Source organism: Falco biarmicus, chromosome 6 (assembly GCF_023638135.1).
Source record: "Falco biarmicus isolate bFalBia1 chromosome 6, bFalBia1.pri, whole genome shotgun sequence".
In the NCBI taxonomy this organism is placed as follows: domain Eukaryota; kingdom Metazoa; phylum Chordata; class Aves; order Falconiformes; family Falconidae; genus Falco; species Falco biarmicus.
In genome coordinates, this window is record NC_079293.1 from 82,772,206 (window position 1) to 82,797,122 (window position 24,917).

Consider the following 24,917-nt stretch of genomic DNA (forward strand, 5'->3'; position numbering starts at 1 on the left):
TTCTAGGCACTTGTTTATATCCCCAAGTATTCAGCTTGGTGCCTTCAGTCCTGCCTTGTTTCTGTGGGCAATCTGATACTCTGAAATGTACAGTACAGCTCAGCAGAAAAAGGAATTTGCTTTGTCTAAGTCATTTAATAGCTTTTAAATCCCAGTGGATTACAAATTTGCAGGGTACTATATGCTGGCTGTATCTTGATCTCCAGGACTTAAACGTGCTTTGAATTGTTTCTTAATAACTATGAATAGAACTGTTAAAGCCAAAGTAGTGAGAACAAGTGGTATCACAATAAGAGTAGAAGGATGAGGGTTAAATAAAATATGGATTGTGGAAACTTAAAATTTGCAAGTTAAGTTTTGCAAAAGCTTTAATACAGTCACTTATGGATTGCATCTCTGAAACATGATAAACACTTCCTTAAGTAGCATTCCTATAACCATGTTTAGTCCTAGGAAATTAAGCCTGTTTGGGAGGCACCAAGCTATGAAGCCATATGCCGAGAGTCTGCTCAACACGTTCCATGACACAAGACAACTTCCACGAGGGGATAGCACCATTTCATGACCTGGTGCACTGGTAAAACTGAAAGCTCTGAGAAACTGCAGTTTAGATAAAAGATCTAAATATCTTATTCTACATATAGAAGAGAATCTAAATTATCTAGATATAGATAGTGTAAACAAAGAATCTACACACAGTGGAGTGCTTCGGCAGAACATGTTATCTCCTGAATGGAGGCTTTGCAGGTAACTCCAAGTTTATCCTTCAGAATGCTACAATGTCAATGACAAACGCCAGTTCTACTGGGAAGAATCTTATATAACCTACAGATATAAAAAGAAGTCCATGAAAGGAATGACTGTCATCAAACTATTTATTGAAAACAGCTTGACTCAGCAGTTGTAGCATCTTTTCCTTGTTTATATCATAGCAATGTTGGCTGCTTAGTGTCTTCATAAAATGAACAAGACTGAGAAGACAGTTTGTGTCTCAGCAAATTCAGTTCTGTGAAAATGTCTGTATTCAAGCGAAACTATTTAAATTATTTGAAAACACTGAGATCTTTGGATAAAACTTATGCTTTGCGTCAGTGGCATCTGGTAAGATGAATCAGCTGTTGTAGAGGCGAAGTAGAGGACCACAGTGAGATTAGAGGTAGACAAAATTCTAATTTGCTTTTATATATATATATTTATATACGCATATATGAGCTAAGAAATTACAGGTTCCGTTTCTTCTTAAGAAACTAATTGAGAAATAGCTTTCTTCACAGTAGGAATCAGATTCGTATTTTAAAACTACTCAACTGGTGGGGTTGTTGCCATTGAACTCTTAATTACATGAAAAAATGGGGAAAACTCATTTATTGGAGTAGTACAAGGTCAAAACGTTCACCATAAATGTTTAAAAGAAGAGATGGAAATGGCTGAGGTTTTTCTCCAAATTCCTCCCTGACTTGAGCATGGTATGCTTGGAACAATTCTACAATCTGCAATAACATCTGCAGATAAGCACATGTCCATCACTTACCTTAATTCATGAAAGGCTTGTTCATTTAGTGGTTCAGCTTTCTCATATTTATTGCATATTTATCCTTGAGTGCTTTCAGCTGTTTTTTTCCCTGTATTACCATAATATTGCTCCTTCCAAGGATGCTTGTTAGAATTTTTAGTATTTGCAAATGACTTAATGTGGTGCTAAGCCTTTTTAGATACTTGTCACTAAAACAGATACTGCTTGAGGCAGACAAATTAGCCTTATAAACTAGATCCTAACCCTATAATGATCCAAACCAAATACCATCCTAAGACTCCATCATGTTGAGCCCTGAGGGCAGAGGTGCCTAGTATCTATGTTATGATGCTCGATACACTCTTGTTTCAGGTCTCCCATGAGCTCAGTAAAGCTAGTTACCTTAAAATCAGGAATGATTCATCTTCCTGAGTGCTTTTCAAGCTAACATCCCTTTATTAAAATAGATGTATTTGCAGAGATGCTTCAGCTGCAGCCAGACTTACCTCCATCTGCACACAGGATGACTTACTTCTGCCTCTGCCTGCAACTCATCCTCTGCAGGTCAACAGGACCCTGCCCAGAACCACTTTGAATTCTATCTTCTCTCTCCCCCTTTCCCTGGATATCTAGAATTAGGGAATTCACTGTACAGCTCCCCCATACCCATCGCACTTCCTCCTTCTTCCTTTCAATTGGGTAGGAGGAAACACTAAATTTTAGCAAGCTGTTCCTTGTCACGGCAGGAGCTCTGAGAAAAGAGCCCAGCAAGCTGCACATAAATTCTTCCCATAAATTCAGTCAAACACAACAACAATCAAAATGTAATTCATTAACAGAAAGTTGTATTTTTGAGAATAAACCATTTTTGAAAATTCAATCTATATGCTCTTAAGGTATGAACTCTGTATAGAGTTTACAAGATTCAGTCCAGGGAAAGTTTTCACCTTCATCTACTAGCCCTTCTTATTCTGTTTCTGAGAGATCCGAAATCAAATAGTCTAAAAAAACCGGCAAGAAAAAAAAAAAAGCCCAAAGGAAATATCATATTAACAATGGGGATTTAGGGTATATTTTATTTTTTAAATTATTTACTTCAGATGTTTTTACAACTATGTTAATTTGAAATAGCAAAAGAAGAATTCTAGATATGTGACATTTTTAGGTAGGTGAAATCTAACTTACCAAAATGTATGGGCTTGTTATACCTAGAGTTATACCTGCTGAAATACTTAGTAAATACAAACTTGCTTTAAATATCATAACAGACACTGAAAGGCAAGGAGAATTTGTCAGAAGGCTGAGAAGTAATGAATATTTGAAAACAAACTAATTTTCACTACTAAATTTTATAGTAGCTGGTGTTTTGATTTCATTCATACAAAAGGTAATGTGTGTGTGACCTCTGTAGATCAACATAGTTCTGCTTTTTATGTCTGCAAGTAAAAGCAGACTTGGTTGTTCTCCATGGAGAGAGAAATCTCATGGTTGCTTTTGTGACTATTTTTGTCCTCCAAACTTAAGTACCTGCATTTGTGTGTTTCATGAAGTTGTGGTAGTTTTCTGGAAATTATACAATACAGTTTAAAAATAACACCCTTGGTAAGGCAGGCCATGTCTGCAGGGGCTGAGTGTGAAACCTCTGCACTTGAATTATTGTAAACTTTCAAAATCCATTGTAATTGTCCATGTTTTCAAAAGGTGTTGTTTCTCACTGTAGTTACAAGTAGGAGCAGATGCCATTTTGCTAGTATCCTTGCTGTGTGAAGTCTCTTCAGTTACTTCATCCTAAAGAGTGTTCTCACAACCTCCTGCCTGTGAGAAATGCATGTTCCTTGTCCCTGGCATAGATAATCTGTGTAAGAACTGTTTATCATGGCATGAATTCCAGTAGTAGAAGTTTTTGCTTGATATTGCCTACATTTACTGTCACACAGCTTCCTTTACATCGTGTCAATTTTTTCAGGAAGAATGTCTAACAGGTGAGTCCCAACATAAAATTATGTACTCATAAAATGTTAAATATAGTAATAACTATTAGGCAAATTTTACCTTTATGTTTAGATCTTTTTTTGGGATGCATTTATGAGCAGAGTCTAGCAAAATATTGCTTCTAATCAAGCAATGCTTTGCATCTTCACGAACACCTGGGATAAGAATATTGAACTCAGCAACATGTATAAAATTAATGGGAGTTGGACATCCAAATTTCTAAGGCAGTAGTGAAAATCTCAGATGCAGTGTTTACTTAGATGGCTTAGCAGTTGTTTTGGAAAATGCTTTGTTGATAAGTGTTTTTTTTTTAAAAATTACTATTACAGACGTTTACAGCCTGGTGCAATTCCCACCTGAGGAAAGCAGGCACACAGATTGAGAACATTGAGGAGGACTTCAGGAACGGCCTCAAACTGATGCTCCTCTTGGAAGTTATCTCAGGTTGGCTAAAATAAAGTTTGCTCTTTATTTACAGCACACTAAATGAAACACACTTAAAAGAACAAAAATTGTTAACAATTCAAAACAGAGAATACAAACTCTAAGTAAGCTGAAAAGTGAGAGATAAAACACACTGTAAAACAAAAGAGAGGGAAAAAAAGCTCCAAAATCTTCTGTTTTGTGCTTGTGTTCCCGGATACCACAGTGGTATCAATGGATCACTGGCATCACAGTGTTGTTGGACAAACCAAATACATTGAGGACCTGTCTTAATCCCTAACAATTAAAAAGGCTTTACACTTAGTTTACAAATTAATTCTACTCCACTTTTATACTAAAAGTTTGGGTTTTTTAAAATTGCTTTATTGGAGCAAGCAATGCTTTCAAAAGTGAGTGCCTAAAGCAAAACTAGATCAATATTTAGTCACAAGAAATATTTCTTATTTTTCAGAAAAGTGGAAGATCCAAGAACTCTTTTTGACTAACTGATGTAAACTCATTATGTCACCTGTTTTACGTGTTATTCAGAGGCGCAGTTGCCAAGGTATACTTAGAATGCCCCTGAATTAGAAGGGAATAGCTCAAGTTACAGACACACAATAAAGGTGAAAAAGGGCAAGACGATTTTTAAGACAATTTAAATTTTTGCTGGAAATCTCAGTGGGGAAAGAAGGTCTTCAAATGATCACTCTTCATGAAATGGAGAGTCATATTTTCAGAAATTATTGTGATCAATTGAAAAGATAAATTCATTCAAACACATCAGCCTATGCTCTGAAATCTGCTGCTCTGCTGTACTGGATGAGGTTGTGGAAAGCCATTGTTCTTGGTCAGGTGTGGAAGGATGCTCGGGCTAATCTGCTGGATAGAGTCCAGCCTCTTACAGTCAGGCAGGTAAGGGTGATGAGCTCTGGGAACATCCTGCCTTCTTAACATTCAGCTACTGTACCACAGACAGCAGCAATGAACCAGAAGTTGAGCAGGAGGAAGCACTCTACATATCTTCCAGACGTTTAGGGCAAACATAAAAATTTTAATCTGGTTTTACTGCTGTATCAGGAAGATCTAAGTCAGATGTTTCAATTTTTGTATTTTCTCTTCAGTGTTTTGTTCAAAGCTATTTGACATTCTTTCAGAAAAATCCTTGTTAAAATAACTGCTAACTTTTAGACAGTGTTCAGGGCACATTCACTCTTGAGTTCTATCACAGGCGTAGGTAACAATAACCATGTTAAATTTATTATTCTGCAGGAGAAAGACTACCGAAACCAGACAGAGGGAAGATGCGCTTCCATAAAATTGCGAATGTCAACAAAGCTCTGGATTATATTGCCAGCAAAGGAGTGAAACTTGTGTCAATTGGTGCAGAAGGTATGTGACAGAGCTTGACAATGAACCTTACTTAGATCCTAGGCATTCACACTGCAAAAACGTCTGCCAGAGACCCTTGGCCAAGTAACACAGGCTGTTCTCTATATATGGGTGCCTCAAAAATCCCTCAATATAGATTTCTGACCTATATCTGTGAAAAGATGGGAGGTGGAAATTGGTGGGCATGTGGGGAGGGATTGGGGTATAAATGGGCTGTAAGATTAGTTTATCTCCAAGGTTAAATTGAATTGTCTGTGTTTCAGTGGGTGTTCAGATAATGACTTCTTCCTTCAGTGTTATGTTTTTCCTATACATTATTAAAAATAAGTCCTTTAGAAATCAGGTTGGATTCTAGGGTGTGCTTTATCCAGTCTGGGATCTTTTTTTTATCTTCAGGAGATGTTATTCAGACAAGACAAAGGCTGACATCACTGCCAGGTGGCTGGGATCTATTCCTATTTTATTATGAGACTGGCTGTGGATGGCAGCTGTGTTTCTAAAATTCAGATGTAGAGTTAAGGGAGTGATCAAAAGAAATTACGGTAGCTCAGGAGAGACTGAACATATGAAGAAAGTGGGGTGGGATGTTATTTACTAAAGCAATAACTTTGTTATTGTTCTGCTGTTCGGTTAGTTAAATACGCACACGCAGTTGGCTAGCTAAATGCTGATGTAAACTGGGCAAAAGAAGGCAGGCTCTCACTGCAAGTGAACCTGTGCCTCCTGTGAGATTCAATTTTTTAAGAAGGACAAAGGTCTGTCTAGAACTAGATGCTCCATGGACATATTTGCATAAGGCTTTGCACAGCTGTTACTACGCAAAGGAGCGATGTGGCTAGCATGATACCCAACTACTTTTGATTTCATAGCCTCAGTGATGTGCTGTCCATGCCGGGGGCAGCCTTTAACATGTCCTTATAGCAAAACTCTGGCTGTAACCTCAATATTATGGTGAGAAGCACTAGCTATATTCTACTCACACTGCTAGGACTTTTTAGATGGGTTTATGAGCCTTCTCTTCCTGTTTTCTGATTTCCCCAGGCTTATATATATCCTTATTCTGGCTTCCAAACCTTAACCTCAGGGAGCTTACTGTAATTGGGCTGGACCAGGAAAATGCATTAGGTGGGGTAGGGGCATCTGTAGAAATAATGGAGAGATCTATCAGCATTCATTGATTCCACAAGTTTGACCTAACCTGCTTGGTTCCTCAAGTATAATTCACCAAATGTATTTGATTTCTAGATCTAGCACTCCAAAATCCCAAGAATTGAGTGTTCTCTGGGCAGAGCATTTGTTTTAACTCACCTTTTATTCATTTGAGACTGAACTGGGTGGGCCATCTGAGTCCAAATCCACACCCATCTATCTTTAGGCATGTAACAGAGACCTTTTGGGGGGACTATACCATCAGTGTGGAGAAACGGGCAATTCCTAAAGCTACTTCAGATCTCAGAAGAGCTCCACTGCATTTCAGAGGTGCCTAGTTCCCCCCATCAGTTGTACGGGCAGTCAGGGGCAGCTGGGCCCTTTGCTCAATTAAATGAAGCGGGCTGGAAAAATATGCCGCTACCTTAAACCTCTGCAGTTAAGGTTATTCTGAGAGCATCATGGCATTGAACAGACAGCAGAGGGTACTGAAGAGACAATTTATGTGTGGCAATGAAAATTAAGAATACAGAAGCCTGTATGATAGGTGGTGCAGAAATACTGAGAGTACAGAGTGTGGAGCAAATGAATGGTAGTTTCTGTCATGTCATGCTGGGACTCTGAGGCTTCCCGGTGAAAATAAGAGTGTAGCAAAAGGCATGTCTTGTGAGATGGGGGGGTCATTCTCTGTGATCACAGTTTGCACAATGCACTAATGTTTGCACACCCAGGTTCTTCAAGCAAGGCTGGAGTATTTAAACGACCATTCATCAGCTCATACCTGCCCCTGAAAGGAGCTGGCCAGCTCTCTGCATTCCCATCTCCCTCATTTTGCCCTGCTTATTGCACTGGTTCCTGCCAGGGTGCTCAGACTGGAGCAGTGCTTGAGCACTTTCTGTATCACCTGAAGGCAAAGCACCTGGGATAGCTCTAAAACCATTTCAACTAACCCTGCTGTTCTCCTTGGCAGCAACTTGCAGGAGTTTAGATGTTCTGTGATAATAGGTAATTCCCTCTGGGAGGGAGGCTAATCAAGAGGAAGGGACCTCTTCCAGCTTCTCAGCCAGTTGTTGCAAGGTGATGTCTGTCCATGAACTCAGTATTTCTTCCTGCATGTAACAGCAGGCCATAGTTAGTAAGCCAGATTAAGGTGATGTTCTTGGCTGTGCTGCAGGGTTTTATTGCTGTTTCTGGAATTCTTGATCTGTCAAATGGAGGACTTAAAAGCAAAAATTCATTCATTAGCATTAAAAATAAAGTTTTAAATTCTTGGATGGAAGCACAGGAGAGAAATCCACTGCTACAGTCGTAGCTTAGATGCAGAGAGGAGCCTGTCATTGTAAGACATTGCAGTATGTCAGCTATGGCTACTAGCACACATTAGATTACACGCATGTGGGCGGGAGCAGATAGATTTGTGTGCCTTCCACTCCTACTCTAAACAGGCTGAACACAAAGGCAGCTCTGGCCCAGACGTGCTTAGTGCCCTGTTAAGTTTACCACATCCCATCTGCTAAATTTGTTATCTAAGGCACAGTGCCGTGCTGATGTAGCAATGCAACATCACATCTGACTGGGTATCATTTCACAGTGTGGGACCTCTGGCACCAGGACGTGTTTAAAGAGCCGTGGTGTCCCCCTCGTCCTGCATACTTGCTCCCACACTTTACAGCCCTACCCTATCACTTGGGCTGACAACTGTTTCTGTAGCTATGCTGGAGACTGGATCAGTAATCTGATCTGCTTTTAAACCACACTTCACCTCTTTTATTTCTTTTGTTGCATTTTTCAGCGTTGTTGACTGGGCAGTCATAGCATGAAGATGGAATGAATGCCAGCAAGGAGGCAGAGCACAGGCTCCTTAAGCTTGTATTGTTATCAAAGTCCTTAACCCCTTAACTCACTGCCCCTGTATGTGAGCATGGGGCGTATGGGCTTGTCTGCACCCATCTGTTTTGTCATTCTCTGAGTTACATGGATGCTTGGAATACTTTTTAATTTCCAAAGCATGAAAGTTTTGTATTGAAGTCTGCTGAGGATCATGTTTTATTAGCTGACATGCTGAGTGGTGAAGAGCATGTAGGCCCGAGGGGACCAACTGGCATTTTAAATGGGGCCTCCAAACAAAGATTAAACTGTGATTCCTGTGAGACATCAGCACAAAGTTCAATTTAATACTTTTAAGGGGCCAGGGATATTCTTTAAAGCCATCATTATTGTTCTGAGGATGACTTCCTTGGGCTGTCTGTGGAGCTGGAAGAGAGAGGTGATCACCTTTAGCTGCGATGCTGAGCCAAAACCAAATTTACCTACTCTGATCTGTCTTGTAGAAGAGTCTTTCTCTCCATTGGTGATGAAATGAGACTAGAGAATCACGAAGGTAAAGCAAAAGCTGTGAAAGTAGTCCTTATGAGCCATTCACAGTCCAGGAGTTAGAAGCTTTCCCTTAAGTTTTAAATAAGTGCAATAACTCCATTTGCAAGGTAATTGCATCCCTAATGAAATGAGCCGAGGTACAGAAAACCACAGAAGATAACTATCCTGTTAATAGGAAACACTTCTGTATTGCTTTTCTGGGGAGGGGAAGAAATATTAAAGACCAAATGATCTATGAATCTGCTACAAGAAGGTTAGAATAAATAAAAAAATCCAAAGCAGAATAAAAAAAAAGAAACTAAAACGTTTGAGAACTTGCCACGCTGTTTTGCTTAGCTTTTCCCCTAGGCAGTTTTTATTTTTTCCCCTTCCCTTTCCCATCTCTCCTTTCCTGTTCTCATAGGTCAGCAAGACTTTTTTTCCCCAGAGAGCTGTAGCTTTGCATATGTAGGAACTATAGGTGTAGGAACTATATTCCTCCCAGAGCAAACAGGCAGTGTGAAGAAAATAATGAAGTCTTCTATTGTCCTGTAGAGGAAAATGATAGGAATGAATCAGTAGTTTTTTCATCACTGATACCTTTCAACATTTAACAGCTTTGTTTTCCTTCTGTTTATATATTTTTTTCTTGTCTTTTATATATGTCTTTTTTTTTTTGTATTTTATGCTAGCAGTAGATAATCAGAAACCAAAGCTGGCAAATAGCTTAAAAACTCTCCTGAGGCACAACACAGAAAATTCCCTCTCTTGCTCTTTCATTCTGTCTGTATGTACTTACAGATATGTAAATCAAAATAACGATGTAGTGATTATGCAAATCCAGGAATTGATTGCCTGACAATCAGCAATGCCTCCTGAGTATTTAAATTCATTTAATTTGCATTTGAAGAAATTCTTCTTTACCGTATGTACATATCAGACATCTGATCAAAATACAGTGAAATACTTGACAGAGGAGAAGGTAGCTACATGCCTTAATTGCCATTTGTTCTTTTTTGGCTGAAAGAGTTTACTTTTGAGATTTGAAGAGACTTGAAGTCTTTCAAGGCCAATAAGATAGTAATAATTCATGGAAGGCAGGCAAAGTGAGGTAAGAATTCTGGAAAATTGGTGTAGAACCCAAAGGGGAAAGCAGAAAAATAGTCATTCATATATGAACTTGGATTATTGCACTAGCAAAGGAAGTGTGGACTAGTGATGGGTGACATCTCCTCTATCACATTTGTTAATTCCATAGGTTCAAATGACAGCTTGTGTCACATACTACTACAATTTAACATGTATCTCAAGTCTTGGAGCTAGCAGCTGCTTTGTTCCGTAAAAGTTGCCCCTGGATTCTGGCAACCTCTAAGCAGCAGAGTGACTGTGTTTTCTGTTGGCACCTCTTCTGGCACTTGATGTTAAATGAAGGAAATTCCTTCTGCTGCAAGTTCCTCCTGCTCCACCCCAGCACACCAGTGGGCCCCCGGGCAGCCACAGCTGCTCCACTTTTTGAGGAAGGCTGGAGGTGACTTTCAAGTAGGGGAGCAGCTGGTGCCTTCCCTGCTCCACTGCTCCTTTGGTGTGAGGCCACTGGAAAAGCAGTCTGCAGTGGCCCTATCTCATTGTCCCACCTCCTCCCCTTCAAGCGCTGGACCCTCCTTACAGACTTGCTATGTTCCTCTGAGTCTCTCGTCACAATTTTCAACATTATCACCACCCTTAAGTGGTCTCGCAATACTTTTTTTTGCTGTCCAGAAGTTTAAGTGGTATCACTGTTCGTATTACAGTGTAGGAGCACTGGATTCTGACTTGGCTTGTGGAAGGGACTCCCATGTGTGTGTGAGCAGGGAAAGCACCTTCCTACCACCCTGTGCTGTAGGTAGACTCAAGCAGCCGAAACAAATTGAAACCCCAGAGGGAAAAAAAGTCCCATTTTATATTAAAGATGCATAATTGTGCGTAGGCATCAGAGCTGTAAAACTTTACAGCCTCACGGCCACGTTTGAGAACTGCTTGGCAGCAGGCTACGTGGCTTAGTCTCGGGAGGTGCTGTGTCTCTTGAGCTGTTCTACATATCTAGTCTGTGCTGGCGCTACAGGTAAAATTGTCAAAAAGGTCTAAATAGTATAGAGGAATTTCTGAGTACCATTTTATTAAAAAATAACGCTGTTAATATCCTGTAGTTTCTTAAAGTGTAGGGTAAGACCATATTTTTTTCCAGTTCCTTTGTATTTGAAAACAGTAAGGCTGATATTGTTCAAACTTTAAAGTATTTCCCCTCAGGCTCTGTCCAAAAAAATCAGCCTAAAAGGTAAAGATTTGAGACAGTTACAACTGCCTGGAGAGAAGCCTTTTGGCGTGGAAGGGCTGAAGTGACCTTAACCTCAGTAATCTTCACTCCTACTGCCAGGGTAGCACAAGCATGAGTTTGTTGAAAAATGAACCCAGGTGAACTCTGTGTAGATAAAGAATTACAGTAGAAATATAATAAATGTATGAATGTATTAACAATATATTATTTGTAGAAATATATGATTAAAATAAGAGAAAATGGAAAGCACATTATAAATACTACTACTGTCTCTCTTTTCACCTTAGAAATTGTTGACGGCAATGTGAAGATGACACTGGGTATGATCTGGACTATCATCCTTCGCTTTGCTATTCAGGATATTTCAGTGGAAGGTAATAGTAATGCAACTATGTTAAATAATTAGGAAATTTTTTTAAGGACATTTTTATAGGAGTTGTGCACAAGTGAGATGAGTGTTTTAAAAATAAGTATTTTTTCACAGAAAATGATACTACAAGTTCCCTACCTGGTGACAAAATCAATTTCTGGAGGGAAAAAGTAATACCTCTTCTTACCCTGACAGAGACATCGAGCCAGCTTTCTAAATGCAGAAGTTCTGGGAGTGTCTCTCAGTTATAGCGATAGAAACATGCCTGTGTTTCTGAGATTCGGTAGCCTGAAACTGTGCTGTGCCCTGTACTTTGGTCCTTGTTCCAACATACTTTTTTAATCCTGTCCTTTTCCCACATTCTTCGCAAATATTATCTGATTATATCCCTCTTCTTTCTATCACTTCTTTTTCCCCCACTACTTCATTTTTTTTCTTGTTATCTTTCACTTGGTAACCAGCTCCAAAAAGTGCGTTGTAGTTACAGTACTCTTTAAATCAAATCTGTGCTGTGAAAAGTCTAGAATCATAGAAACAGATCTCAGTTTTCAACAAAAGTGGAGTCAATTCAAGCTCTGCATGCTGTCCTGCCCATAATTTGTGTTTAAATGTGGACCTAACGGTATATTTGATCTTTTCTGTCCTTTATTTACGCATTCGGATGCTCATAGGGTTCAGATAATGAGGGTATTTCTTCAGCACTTACACCTCCCCATAAGCAAATGGACTGATACTGCAAGCGTATTTCATGTAGGCACCAACACAATCTTTTATGTCTAGTTCTAATATATTTGTATCGGGTGGTTTTCCCCAAATGTACATTCTGCTGTCCAACCAGTATAATTTCTTAAACTTCTAATTATCCCAGAATTACTGTGCAGGCAGAGTTGTTTCTAGTCTGAGTTGTTTCAGGCGAGCTGACCTCCATGTCCTAATGGAGCCCCATTAGTTCATTTGTATGAATATATTTTAGGATGAAATGTTTATGCCAGCCAGGTTTGGGTAGCTGAACAGCATTTAAGATGACAAGAAATAAATTACTTGAGCACTTTTTAGATTTTTCCTTTTTTTAATGCCTTCTGTCTTTTACAGAGACCTCTGCCAAAGAAGGGCTGCTGCTGTGGTGTCAAAGGAAAACTGCTCCTTACAGAAATGTGAACATTCAGAACTTCCATCTTAGGTAAACTTACATTATTTCAAGGATAGAAGCAGTCTAAAATATTTTAGGTCAAATTTTTCCCACAGTTGTGTAGGTATATATTCATGTGAATTTAACTCTTCACTGTTAACTAGACTTTTTTCAAATTCTCATGCTCTGTCCTCAGAGTCTTATTTTCATTAGCGTTTTGCATTATTTACCATGACTTCCATAGTTACCACTTAAAAAAAATAATCCCTACTTGATACAAAATGACCATATTACATTATTAGAGGTCCTTGGTATATAGGAATACCTAGTAGTGCAGCACAGTCCCTTGGCAAATGACTGTTCGAATGAGAGCGGCTGAGCTATAGACTATTCCTGGCAAAATTACCCATGTTTTGAGCATGCAAAGATCTCATTATGGTGAATCAGGTGTTATTATTTTGTGACATAGCTATAAATAGGGAGCCAAAACCACACTCGGTACATAACAGCAGCACTTTAAACACGTTTGTTTTCAGAATTGGGATCATTATGTAAGTTGGAAAATTTAGTGAAGCTCCAGCCTTGCGGTGCTGTGTTTTCATTAAAGGTTAGAACGGGAGTTCCAGGCCATACACAGGCTGCCTGGTTTGGGGATTTGAGTGGGCTAGTTCCTGTAGCTCTGTTGGTGACCCACCTCATAAACCCACATGACTCGCCATTTGCACTTTCTAACCATGTGATCTCGCCTTCCCTGAAATCCTTGGAGTACTTACACCAGGAGCTCTGTATTACAGTGTTTTGGTGTTTTGAATTCCTTCTTAATGTGCAGCACCTAAAGCACATGTGGTGATAGAGAAGATATGGTTCAACATGCATTCACAGATAAAAACCATTTGTTTGATTTAGTCCCCCTATTGTCTTTAAGAGTTCTGAAATTTGTAACGTGTTATTTTCCTTGTATATATAGAGATATATTTCAGTAGACCTTGATATGAATGCATGGTATACTGTAAATTACAGTATCAGAATCTTAGTGTGTACACATACATATGCTGGTCTGATACATGGTGTGGGGAAACATCTTGAATGGAAGTACCTTGATTAATGTTTGAGTTGATCGGCTCTTACAGTACTACTTTACAGTAGGCTCTCCAGACCATTTTAGCCCATACCTTTTGGAAAAAAACGCTTTTTTTATGTTGGTGCTCATTTTGATTCAGTTTTATGTTCTAGATGATTTTATATGCCAATTTTATATGCCAGTTTTATATGCCAATTTTATATGCCAATGTATGTATATTCTCCTTAATTATATTACATTTTTATTAGCGATAATTCTGTTATTTGAAGGACTACCCAGGCATCTCAGTGAAAGGGATTGTAACAGAATTAGCATGCTTAGTATCACACAACCACTGCACAGAATAAGACCTCAGACCCACAATCCCAGTGATTGCATAAAGTGTTTACATAAAGTATATTTCAGAATAATTGCTTCTGGCGGAAAGGAACCTCTCATCGTCGTTCCAAATAGATGTTATTTGTAGCTCCGTTCATTGGCTGATCTTGCCTTGAAAGGTAGTGGGCCTGAAGTGACACAGAAGTGCAAACTCAGATCAAAACTGTCATATGTGTGAAGTGGTTTAAATAAACCAAGCTGATTTATGACTTCTTACTTCTGTAAGCACAACATGGTTGTGCCATTAAGACTGTCTCAAATAACTGACACAGAAAAGCCAATTCCTTCAGCAAATTCAAGTAATTGCAGGTTTGCTCTCTCTTTTATTTTTTCGCAATCATACTGTAAGTGTAATAGGAGATTATGCACTTTCATTGATGAATGTGTACTCTGAGCTACCCTGTAACATTCTGCACAAATTAAGCAACTGAAATCAGGGACTGCTGCATGTCATGTACACTGCCTAGAAAGTATTATGAAGTCCTGAAGTGTGTGTGGACTCTAGAGTAAAGATACAAACTACAGGGAGAAGAGCACAGTAACGGGAAAGCTCAGAGAGATGAGAGCTGGCAGAACGCAAGTGTCAGAATTTGACAAGAGATTTCCTGCTTCATTGTAAGCCTTGAGCAAGGATCAAACTGTAAAATACCATGACTTTATTAACTATTTTTTTTCCCTTCTATTTTTTGTTGTAAAGCTGGAAAGATGGCCTTGGATTATGTGCACTTATCCACAGACACCGACCTGATCTTATTGACTACTCCAAGCTAAATAAGGTCATCAGTCTGGGTGGTACAGCATGCTGTCCTGCAATGATTTGGCTCACTTCTGGTTTGCTTAGCATGTTTTCTAAAAGACAAGCTGAGGAGTGCATACTAATTCTGACTGGCTTTCTAAGCTCCCTCCAAAAAAAAGTGATATGGAGGAAAGGACCTCATGACTGTCCTGTGTCCTTTCTCCTTCCCATTACAACAACTTCGGCAATTAATTGCGAATAATCTAGTTCTCAGCTGCCAGGCAGTTGATGAAGTCTTTTACACTGCCCAATACGGATATTAAATCAGATACATCGGAATTCTCCATTCACCACTGACAGTATTGTACAGACCATCCTGTTTTGTATTTGGTCTAAATGACCATAGTTTGCTGAGCAGTAAACAATGTGATGATTAATCCTAAGATTCCTTAGAACAAACACTGCCCGTGGTAACCGGGAGTATGCAATAAGTTACTAGTCTTACATAGAAAATATTCACCAATTCTTAGATTATACTTCTACCTATACCTCCAGACAAGTGGAAACAAAACTGGTACCCTGACTTCCTTGGATAGTACCTCATGGGGATTACGAAACTATTTTATTACAGTGTGCTACTCTTGGCAAAATGCACGTTTTCTAAAGGATGCCAGCCACTTTGGTTTGAAAGTGAGGAATGAGGAGCAAGTAATAATGTCAAAATTTCAGGATATCATTACTGAAGAATAAAACCTGGAAAGAAAGTAGAATGTTGTTTCATGTTAGCGCTCTATACATACATACCATTTCCTGCTCTATGCAATGAATGCATCTTGAGGTCTCACGTAAACACCAGTGAAACAGAAAACTTAATCACGGTTTTAATTTGATGAGTGCAACTTTTCGTTGATGAGAGAGACTGGTAAATCATGGACTGTATTTTCCATTCCATGCCCTTCCATTCCAAATTGATTTTAGTAATGGAATCAACTGTTATCAGAAAGTCTTTGATGAGGGAAAAAATAAATGAATGAAATGAAAGTATTTGAAAGCTTAGTCTGCTTTACATATATGTTAAATTTATGCTGGGGTCCCCAAGGTATGCAGTGATAAAAATTAAATTGACTTACTCGTAAACACATAGGATTTTAATTTAGGCAGTTGTTAAGACAACTGCAGGTCTGAAACAAAGGGCAAAATATTACCCATCAATGCCAACGCGTTCTCTAATTCTATATACAGTCTTTCCTAAGGATAAACACATTCGTGGAATGACTAAGCTACCTGTCTCTGTGTACATGTGCTTAAGCATGGCACAAACAGAAGTTACTTTGATCGAGTTTGTGCTTTGAAAAGTGGTGCATAGTACTAAAGAACTTCACAGTCTGACCATGCTATATGTGAGTGCTAAGGAAAGGGAACAGAACATAAGCAGATCTGCCTCAGCACTACTATTTCCCTCTTAGAGGTTTCCAAAATAAGAACAGGTCAGGTTTCAAACAGGCTGAGCTGTGGCACGTAAAGCACATGCAGAAAAAACCTAAAATAGATCTTGCTTTTCTGACCTGGCTGTGTTTGATTGACTGCTCATTTTGGTTACATTAACAGCTGTCTTGGTGTCTTGTTTCTTGGCTTCTTATCTCCTGCATGCTGTCTTTTCCTCTTCTCACCAACGTGCTTTGTGTGAACTTGTAGCTGGAAGGATGGCCTTGCTTTCAACGCCCTTATCCATAGACACAGGCCTGATCTTCTTGACTATGACAAGTTAGATGAGGTATTTCTCTAGCTGTAGCAGAGATTTTTAGTTACTGTGGCTTCTAGTTTTTTGTTTTTTTAAAGCATGAGTGATGGAGAACTCCAATTATTCAGAAGTTGCTGTGATTTTAAATAAATCCTTTGCCAGTGGAGCACTAATTAGTCATGGACTTAGTATCAAGCACACCAAATAGGAGGTGCTCATCACTCATCCCTAAGCGAAGTGTTTTAACCTAGTCAATAGGTCTCGCTTAGATTTAGTGTATTTTTGTCCCATTTAATTCCAGTAAGAGTTTTTGTATACACATTCAGTAAATGTATTACACACAGTGTCTTGTGTAATAGCAAAAATATGTTCATGGGGTTTAAATATTGTCCACATTTTAAGTTTCTCTTAATGTCAATGCTGCACAAAACTGCTAAATGATGATAGAGTGAGAACTTATGATTGGGGACTTTGTATTCTGTTATACTCAAAATATTTAAAAATGTTTAAAAATGTAAACTGTTCTTCATAACTCATTTTATTGGACATGCAGCTTTTAAAGGAAAGGCTATCTAGTATGATATGTTTATAGAAAGATCTGTCATGGCACTACTATTCATGATACCTGGCATATATATGTGGATGAGGAACAGATTTCTGTGAAACTCAAATAATTGTTGTAATTCCATAGTAAGTAATCTTACTAAGTTCATTTCAAAGTAACAAAAGAAGTGTGCTTGAGACTAGATCACTTAATAGGAGATGCTTGTATTCACATGGAAGCCCTGGAAATTCCATCCAGAATGCCTGTTAACATTTTTTCAGTGCTCTCCAGCATCTCTAACTTTGCTCTTCTGTGTCCTGTTTTCCCAGCCTATCTCTGTAGCTATTGGCATTGTTCAGAGTGGCTATGATCATTTAGCAGTTTATGAATACGTGAAAATAATGACGGCATTAATGGCATGAACTGCCATTTCACAGAGGGGGGTTTCTCTCCACGCTGATACAGAAGGCTGCTCTTAAGAGCAGCCCTAATGTGACACACTCCTGCATTGTCCGTAATAGCTATCTGTAGCGTAAGACGTCACATGTATGCTGTTTATCTGAACTGTGCTCACTGCTTTCTTTCTCTTTCCTTCAAAAAACCAAAATCAAAATCTCAAACCAGATGAAGTTCTGGAATTTCCACAGCTCTAAAATTAATTTTATAGAGGCTTTACAGTTTTGTCTGTCCAAGCCAAAACTGGGAAGTTTTGCTCCTTCTGGGGAACTGTTCTTCTGTCTGTGCTTGCTTCTTCTTATGCACGCACCTGACCAACAGGGAACTCAGTAGAATTTATATCATTGTAATATAATGTATAGTAGGTATAAAACGTGCAGGACTAACTTTGTGATGAACAGTTTAGTATAGCCTGCTGGGCCAGTGGCCTTGGCTGTATGTATTACTGCTGTACTTCATTCAGAATTAGCTCAGAACTGTGAGTATACACTATCTATGTTCCCCTCCAGAATATATTTGCAGCACTCCTAGTGGTACATAATAGCTTATTAATGTATAAGTATAGCAACATGTAATGTACGTATAGCAGTAGATAGACCAAAAGTTCATATACCTAGACTGTGTTTTGAACAGTTGTGGGTCCAGTTTACAGTTTGGGAAAACAGTAAGTTGTAGTATACCTGCTGTAGTCTTGCTTCAAGGAAAAACTTCTGTCTTTGACTCATATTTTCTTGTTTAATGCAGGATGACCCCATAGGAAATATCAACCTTGCCATGGAAATTGCTGAAAAACATTTGGATATCCCTAAGATGCTGGATGCAGAAGGTGAGAGTTACATCTTACTGAAGTTTGTGTCACTCATAAGCAGGACACAAACTTCTTTTGTTTTGTATCTAGCAAATTTTCAACATTCCATTCACATGAATCATAATGGAGCAACCTGCTTTGTTTTCGAATGTCTTCCTTCTTGCTCCCCTTGTATTGAATAGTTTCACTCACTTCATTCCTTGCTTCGTTCCTTGTTTGTTATTGTTTGTATTTATTATACTACTTTGGAATGTAAGCTCAGCACATGGCCCCACTGTGATAATTGAGGTGAAATGCAGGATCAAAAGATAATCCTTGCATTTAAGAAATTAAAATCTGAGTCTAGTAAAGGGAAAAAACAACTGTTAGCAGCTGGAAGCTTATTCACTTTCTTAAAATGTTTAAGTGAGAGGGGCAGAAATAGAAATAGAAGTACAGAACTTTCAAAATATACTAACAACATGCCTCCTATGAAAGAAAGTGAGGTTGAGAGAAGCTTTGGTTTTTGTTATTTGTAAACATTTGCAGTGGTAGTTTTAACAAGTAGCTTCATGTTTGGTTTCTTTTGTTGACAAATAACAACAAAATATTTGTTAAAGTTCCTGAATTTCTTCTCAATAACCAGACTCTTGTACTCCAGACAAAAAATGGTGCCAAAATACTGGAATTTGCCTACACTAGTTTAAAGCATTCTTCTGCAAGTATGCAGACTCTGCTCTGGTGGCATGTCACTAGAGCGGTGCTAAGATGGGAATCACCCAGAACACTGAAACTGACCGTGTCTGCTCCTCTTGAAGCCTTTGGTAGGAAAGTTAGGTCAATACGGGATGATTTGGAAAATCCAGGTTGTAACCTCTTCCTTGAAGAGGTTACTTGGTTTCACCTTCATGCTTCAAAAAGAAATTGGTTTTGTCTTTTGAATTGTAATTCCCCTTTCATGTACCGCTTAGTTATTTTGCTCTGAAATTCTCTGCAAGGAACAAACAGAAGTTCTACCTCCTTACCATTGAACAGCTCCTACTATCACTCTCCTTTCCTAATTTTTTTCTATTCACATACAATGTAAGAATATTTTTTTTTTTTTGCCTCACTGCATTTTCTGCACATTCTAGCCCTTATCTTACCATTCTCCTTCTTGGCGGGGGAGGGGTAAATGAAATCGTGCTTCTTCTAATGCCTTCCAAGTATTGATCATCACTGTTTACTCTCTTGATTTCCACTGTGTTCTCTGTGGAAACTTTGCAAAGTTTTGTCCACAGCTGTGTGAAGTAGATGTAAAATCAGTAAATACGTTGGTCCTGAACTTAGAAATCTCACTGTTAATGTTAGAAGTTGTCACCTCATTCCTGGGTCTTTTCACACCGCTACCTTCCTGCTCCATAGATTGGCAGGAACCTTGTAGCTTGCAGTAGCATCATTCATCACTCAGCCCTAATTGGTGTGAAACCACCTTTTTCTGCCTTTCTCTGTTAAGTTTTGAAAAGGTCCATTTTTACCAATGTACCCATACCTTGATTGCACCTCCTTTATATTTTCACTCTTTCCTGCTGTAATAGAGACAAAGCTATCAGCCAGCCAAGCCAAACTCTCCTGTGATTTGTGCTATTAACAAAAAGACAGACTGGCACGAGGATTGCAAAACTGTTACTACCCAAGCTTTTCTTAGCACAAAATGTATTTCTGGACTGCAGGAGTTCTACAGGTTTCCAATGTATGTCAATACCCTGTCAGTCACGGGGACCCTGTATGCCCATACACTGTAAGCATGCCTGCTTTGCGAGACTGTCAGTGGCTGTGTTTAACTCTGGGTTGATTCTAGTGATTTAGATGAATTTGCTTTGGAGCGACAGTGAAGCTGAACCCAGAAGATCTGCCAGCCATGCCATCTGCTACAAAGTTTCCACAAACCAGAAGCTGCAATACCCTTCTGTACAGTCTCAGCCTTCATGTGTTTTGCCATTTCAGGGAGAATTACATACTTTGCATTTACTGGAAAGCTTCCTAAAGCTTAGGCAGCTTTGCACTGGTACCAGTAAACAGGTGCAACCTGAATAATGGTGTATTTATTTTGAAACCTTACAACACTGAGGTGGCATCATCAGTATAACCTGATGGAAGTACCTTGCGAGATTTGCTGAGCAGTTAACCCTCTTCTCTCTACACAGATGTAGTAAACACTGCCAGACCTGATGAAAGAGCCATTATGACTTATGTTTCCTGTTACTACCATGCATTTGCTGGTGCTCAGAAGGTGAGACTGTAGAAGATGGATCAGATCTCATCCTTCACCTTCTGTCTTGTTTCTTTCAGCAGTTTTTCCTCTTCTGATCTTTTCCTCACTAGTTACTAGGACAGCATCTTAGAGCTGAGCTCATTTTCTGTTGCTTGATTTTCTCTGTGAGCCACTGTCTCGGTAGAGCCAGTAGTAGTCTATCCATTTGTTCCATAGAAACAAACCTTCCTGTCTCATCTTTCTGTATATTTACTAATAATATCCAGTAGGTTTTTGACAGCTGGTTACTGAATGGGATAGAGGACATTATTCTCTTTAATTGAACTTGTGTGCATTTGTTTGAAGCACCTTTAAAAATGCAAGATGAAAATAAGCTCATAGTGAAAAACCAATTTCATCAGGAGACCGCCATGTCTTTTCTCCCTGCTGGATATTATTCCTGCTACAGATGTCAAAGTCATCATATCAGACGCTCAGAAAATAAACCCTTCTCTTGTGCTTTCAGGATTGTTTTTAAAATGTTAAATGCTTAATGGTAAGTACAAACAGCAACATAAAATGTTGCTGCTATGCAAAACAGACACAGAAACACACACAGACATCTCAGAAGAACTCTGGAATCATGTCCTAATGAAAAGAAGGAAAAATGTAAAAAGCAGTTCAGAGCTGGACATACTTCAGGTATTAGTAATATAAAGAATACTGATATATAATGCTAAAGTTATAACTAACCCACATGCAACTTCCAGAGAACATCTCCCCAGATCAAAATGCAGTCTGACTTTCCTGTGTCTTAGTCAAAAAAACATTCTAAGTCACCAAACATATGTGTGCCAGTTTTTAAGCAGATAGTCCTAGTAAAATTAAGGTTGCTCCCCCTGTGACAATATTGCAGAATCAAGCTTATTAAAAAAATTCCACCTTTTTATAAGAGCTTATGTTGAATTTCTAGCTTACGTTTTTTTCTGTCAGCACCCATCAATCTAACACTAAATTTATTACAGCTTTGTAGAGTTTCTAGACTACAGGACTATGGACAAGAGAACAATCAGAATGACATTACGTTGTGCTTTTATTTATTCATCCTGTTTGCTACTCCTCGACTCTTTTGTTTTGTTTTGTTTTTTTCTTTTAATTTTTCCCCGCCTCTTGTAGATATTGTGAACACTCCCAAACCTGATGAGAGAGCTATCATGACATATGTGTCCTGCTTCTACCATGCTTTTGCTGGAGCAGAGCAGGTATAAATCAACTGTCCCTTCAGGTTGCTGTGTTTTTGATTGGTTGTTTCACATTTCCACTAGTTTATTAAAAAAAACTGATTTAGTACTTTGTGGTTTTAATTAACAATTGCAAATATTACTTGAGCACTAATACTCATTTTTAACCAACACTTGAACCTGTTTTAGTTAAATGTTGTGTAGCAACTTGAACTCCAATGGACATTCCTGTTTCTAATTTTGGGTCTTTATTTGGTGTTTGTAAAGATTATTTCAGAAAAACTATTTGAATATACTGTGAAGTGCAGTTATTGCTTGTTGCTACATCAACATCTTATGCATTTTCTGCATAAAAGAAAGTTTGACTTTTGGAGATGGAGACTATTTTAGACTTATGCTGAGTAGTAATTTAGGGCTGGATTGGCAAAGATGCCGAAAAATGCAGAAAGGCACAGAAGACATCCAACACATTATTTGTGCCCAGTTCCTGCTGAAGCAAACAGCATTATTTGTGGATCAAAGTACTAGTATAAAAGGCAAGAACATCAGCAGCAAATCTGTCATACAGGATAGGATTCTCACAAGCATGTCATTTTCCACTGTTCTGCTTCATACATTTCTAGCCTACAAATGCCAACTCACATGAAAAAAAATAATAAAGAACCCTTAAAGTAGTTGATAGTTCTCCATCCTCAGGATTTTATTTCCCTTCCTGTCTGGTAGGCCCCCTCCGCTGTGTCACCGCACAGCTGTGCTGTTGCACCCTCTTGCTTTTGGGTATGAAGGTTTGGCTATTCATGCAAAAGGGGGATTCCAAATACTCTATAACATAGAAGTCTACACAGATATTTACGTGATTGGGTATACTCCAGACTCACATTTGTATGAAAGTAAAGATCTGTGACGTCAGACTACTAATGTAAATTTTAAATACGGTAGAGCTATAAAGTGCCTTCACAAAGAAATTTGGCTGGAGGCATGAAAAGATTTGCTGTCAGTGGTTGAGTTGCATGTATTCTCAAGGGTATATATGCATATGATGTGTAGATACAGAGTGGTTTGGGACTCCTGCATCACATGCAGTGTATTTCCAGTGTGGCTAACAAATCTAATACTTTTTTGGTGTGATTAAAAAAAATAACCTAGTAGGTTAACTTTAAGAATGGCCTAAGATGTCTTTGAAAACCAAAGTTTTATTGGAAAACTACAATGGCAGTGTGAAATTCCCCTTTGTAAAATAAAGCTTCACTGCAACAAGGTGACTTCTGTGCTGATCTGTGCCTTATTCAGGCCATTGGAATCCGTGACTGCAGAAGGAGGGTAAATATATAAGTAACCTAGGAGCACAAATCAACAATTATAAAACAACGTGATTTGTATTTGCAGCAGACACATTCTCTTTCTCCAAGCCTGTACCTGTCTCAGAATGTGTTTACGAATATGTCCTGTTTATTTGCTGTGTTTTACAGGCTGAGACTGCAGCTAACCGGATCTGTAAGGTGCTTGCTGTGAACCAAGAAAATGAGAGGTTGATGGAAGAGTATGAGAGACTAGCAAGTGAGGTAAAGACAGCTGCATCTGTATTGTGGTGACAGTTATGTTCATGAGATGCTGAAATCTGAAAGAGTCATGGACTCTCTGCAAGACAGCAAAGTGAAGACACTAGGAGGGTAAATCTCACAGTCGCAGGGTAGAAAGCCGAATTGCCCAAGATCTCAAGGTTCAGGTGACTCCTTTGCCACAGACTTCCCGTGTGACCTCCAGCAAGTCACCAAGTCTCGTTAATGTGCCAGAAACGTTGTTTTGAGGACTGTCACTGGTCTGCCTCAAGACCAAGCTTGCTGTCTCTGTAATCTCCAAACACAGCCATCCTTGACCAAATGTGGAGCATACAGGATCCTGTCACTCCAGGCAAGCCTGTCGGCTGCTTTGTGTACGGCAAAGCAGACCTGGACAGGGTCTGCCAGGGTGTTTGCAGTGCACCTGTGAACACAGGCAGCAAATGAATGAAGAGGGGGGCACATTGCGCTCCTCCTGTCTTTTCCTGGTCAATGGGAAATTTGTTGTCAGGACTCCCGATGTGTAGTGCACAAGTGAAAGCCGCCTTGTCTTTAACACATAAGCTGCAAAAACATACTGAGATAATAGACACAAAGACAGTGCTACGTTGGCAGTGACAGACTTCTGAGTGAAGGTTTTTACGTGACCCGAGTGACTTGGCTGGTATGTGTCCTGATCTCATAACTATGACTGCTTGAGACATCAAGACCAATACTTTTGAAAGTGGCAAGTGATTTTGGGGTAACTCAGGTTTTTAGTAATTAGCTAGAGACACCTTACAGGTGTGCTCATCTTCCTGAAAATCAGGGTATTTCTAGAAATGCCTAGAATATCCGGGCAAATTAGTTGAAAAAATACTGTTCAGCTTTGAAAATCTTGTGCTTACTTGCCATTAAGGTACTGATACCAGCTGAAGTCAGTAATATTAAAATGGAGCAAACTTAATTAGGGTTTGTGCATTCAATATGATCTTTTTTTTTTGGTTGCTTTTTCATTGCCTTTATTGCAATTGTTTGCATTGGTTTGAAAGCTTTTAGAATGGATTCGCCGGACGATTCCTTGGCTGGAAAACAGGACCCCAGAAAAAACAATGCAGGCTATGCAGAAGAAGTTAGAGGATTTCCGGGACTACCGCCGCAAACACAAACCTCCTAAAGTCCAAGAGAAATGTCAACTGGAGATCAATTTCAACACCCTGCAGACAAAACTGAGAATCAGCAATCGACCAGCTTTCATGCCATCAGAGGGCAAAATGGTTTCAGTAAGTAAAGGAGACATCAATATTCTGTTCTCCGTTTTATCAATGTTCTCACAAAAGTGTTAATGTGAAAGATTGAAACATAATTTGAAGTCATCCTCAGAAACTTCTGTTTGTTGCACTCTGTCAATACCAAACCACTGTTTTTACACATTCTCTTTCATTCTAGAATCTTGCTTTCTCTTAAGCATGCTCCTGCCTCTTTGAAGGCTTTCCCCAAGAGCAAATTGTTTGCAGACAATACAGACGATACAGAGCTTCCTTT

At 39.0% G+C, this 24,917-nt stretch overlaps 1 protein-coding gene across 7 annotated transcripts in view; it reads left to right on the top strand.

The window, feature by feature from the left end:
* The window catches only part of ACTN2 (actinin alpha 2), a 69,785-nt gene that overhangs the window by 21,051 nt on the left and 23,817 nt on the right, over positions 1-24,917 (top strand). For 3 of the 7 annotated variants that reach the window (XM_056344447.1, XM_056344442.1, XM_056344445.1), the window contains exons 2-10: positions 3,835-3,949; positions 5,201-5,320; positions 11,426-11,512; positions 12,601-12,688; positions 14,794-14,872; positions 18,318-18,399; positions 20,547-20,632; positions 23,304-23,396; positions 24,425-24,655. In XM_056344447.1, coding sequence (XP_056200422.1) covers positions 3,835-3,949; positions 5,201-5,320; positions 11,426-11,512; positions 12,601-12,688; positions 14,794-14,872; positions 18,318-18,399; positions 20,547-20,632; positions 23,304-23,396; positions 24,425-24,655 — 981 coding nt within the window. Of the gene's footprint in view, positions 1-3,834; positions 3,950-5,200; positions 5,321-11,425; positions 11,513-12,600; positions 12,689-14,793; positions 14,873-16,527; positions 16,607-18,317; positions 18,400-20,546; positions 20,633-21,769; positions 21,856-23,303; positions 23,397-24,424; positions 24,656-24,917 lie in introns of all 7 variants that reach the window. The other 4 variants (XM_056344443.1, XM_056344446.1, XM_056344441.1 and 1 more) reach the window with 2 other exon arrangements.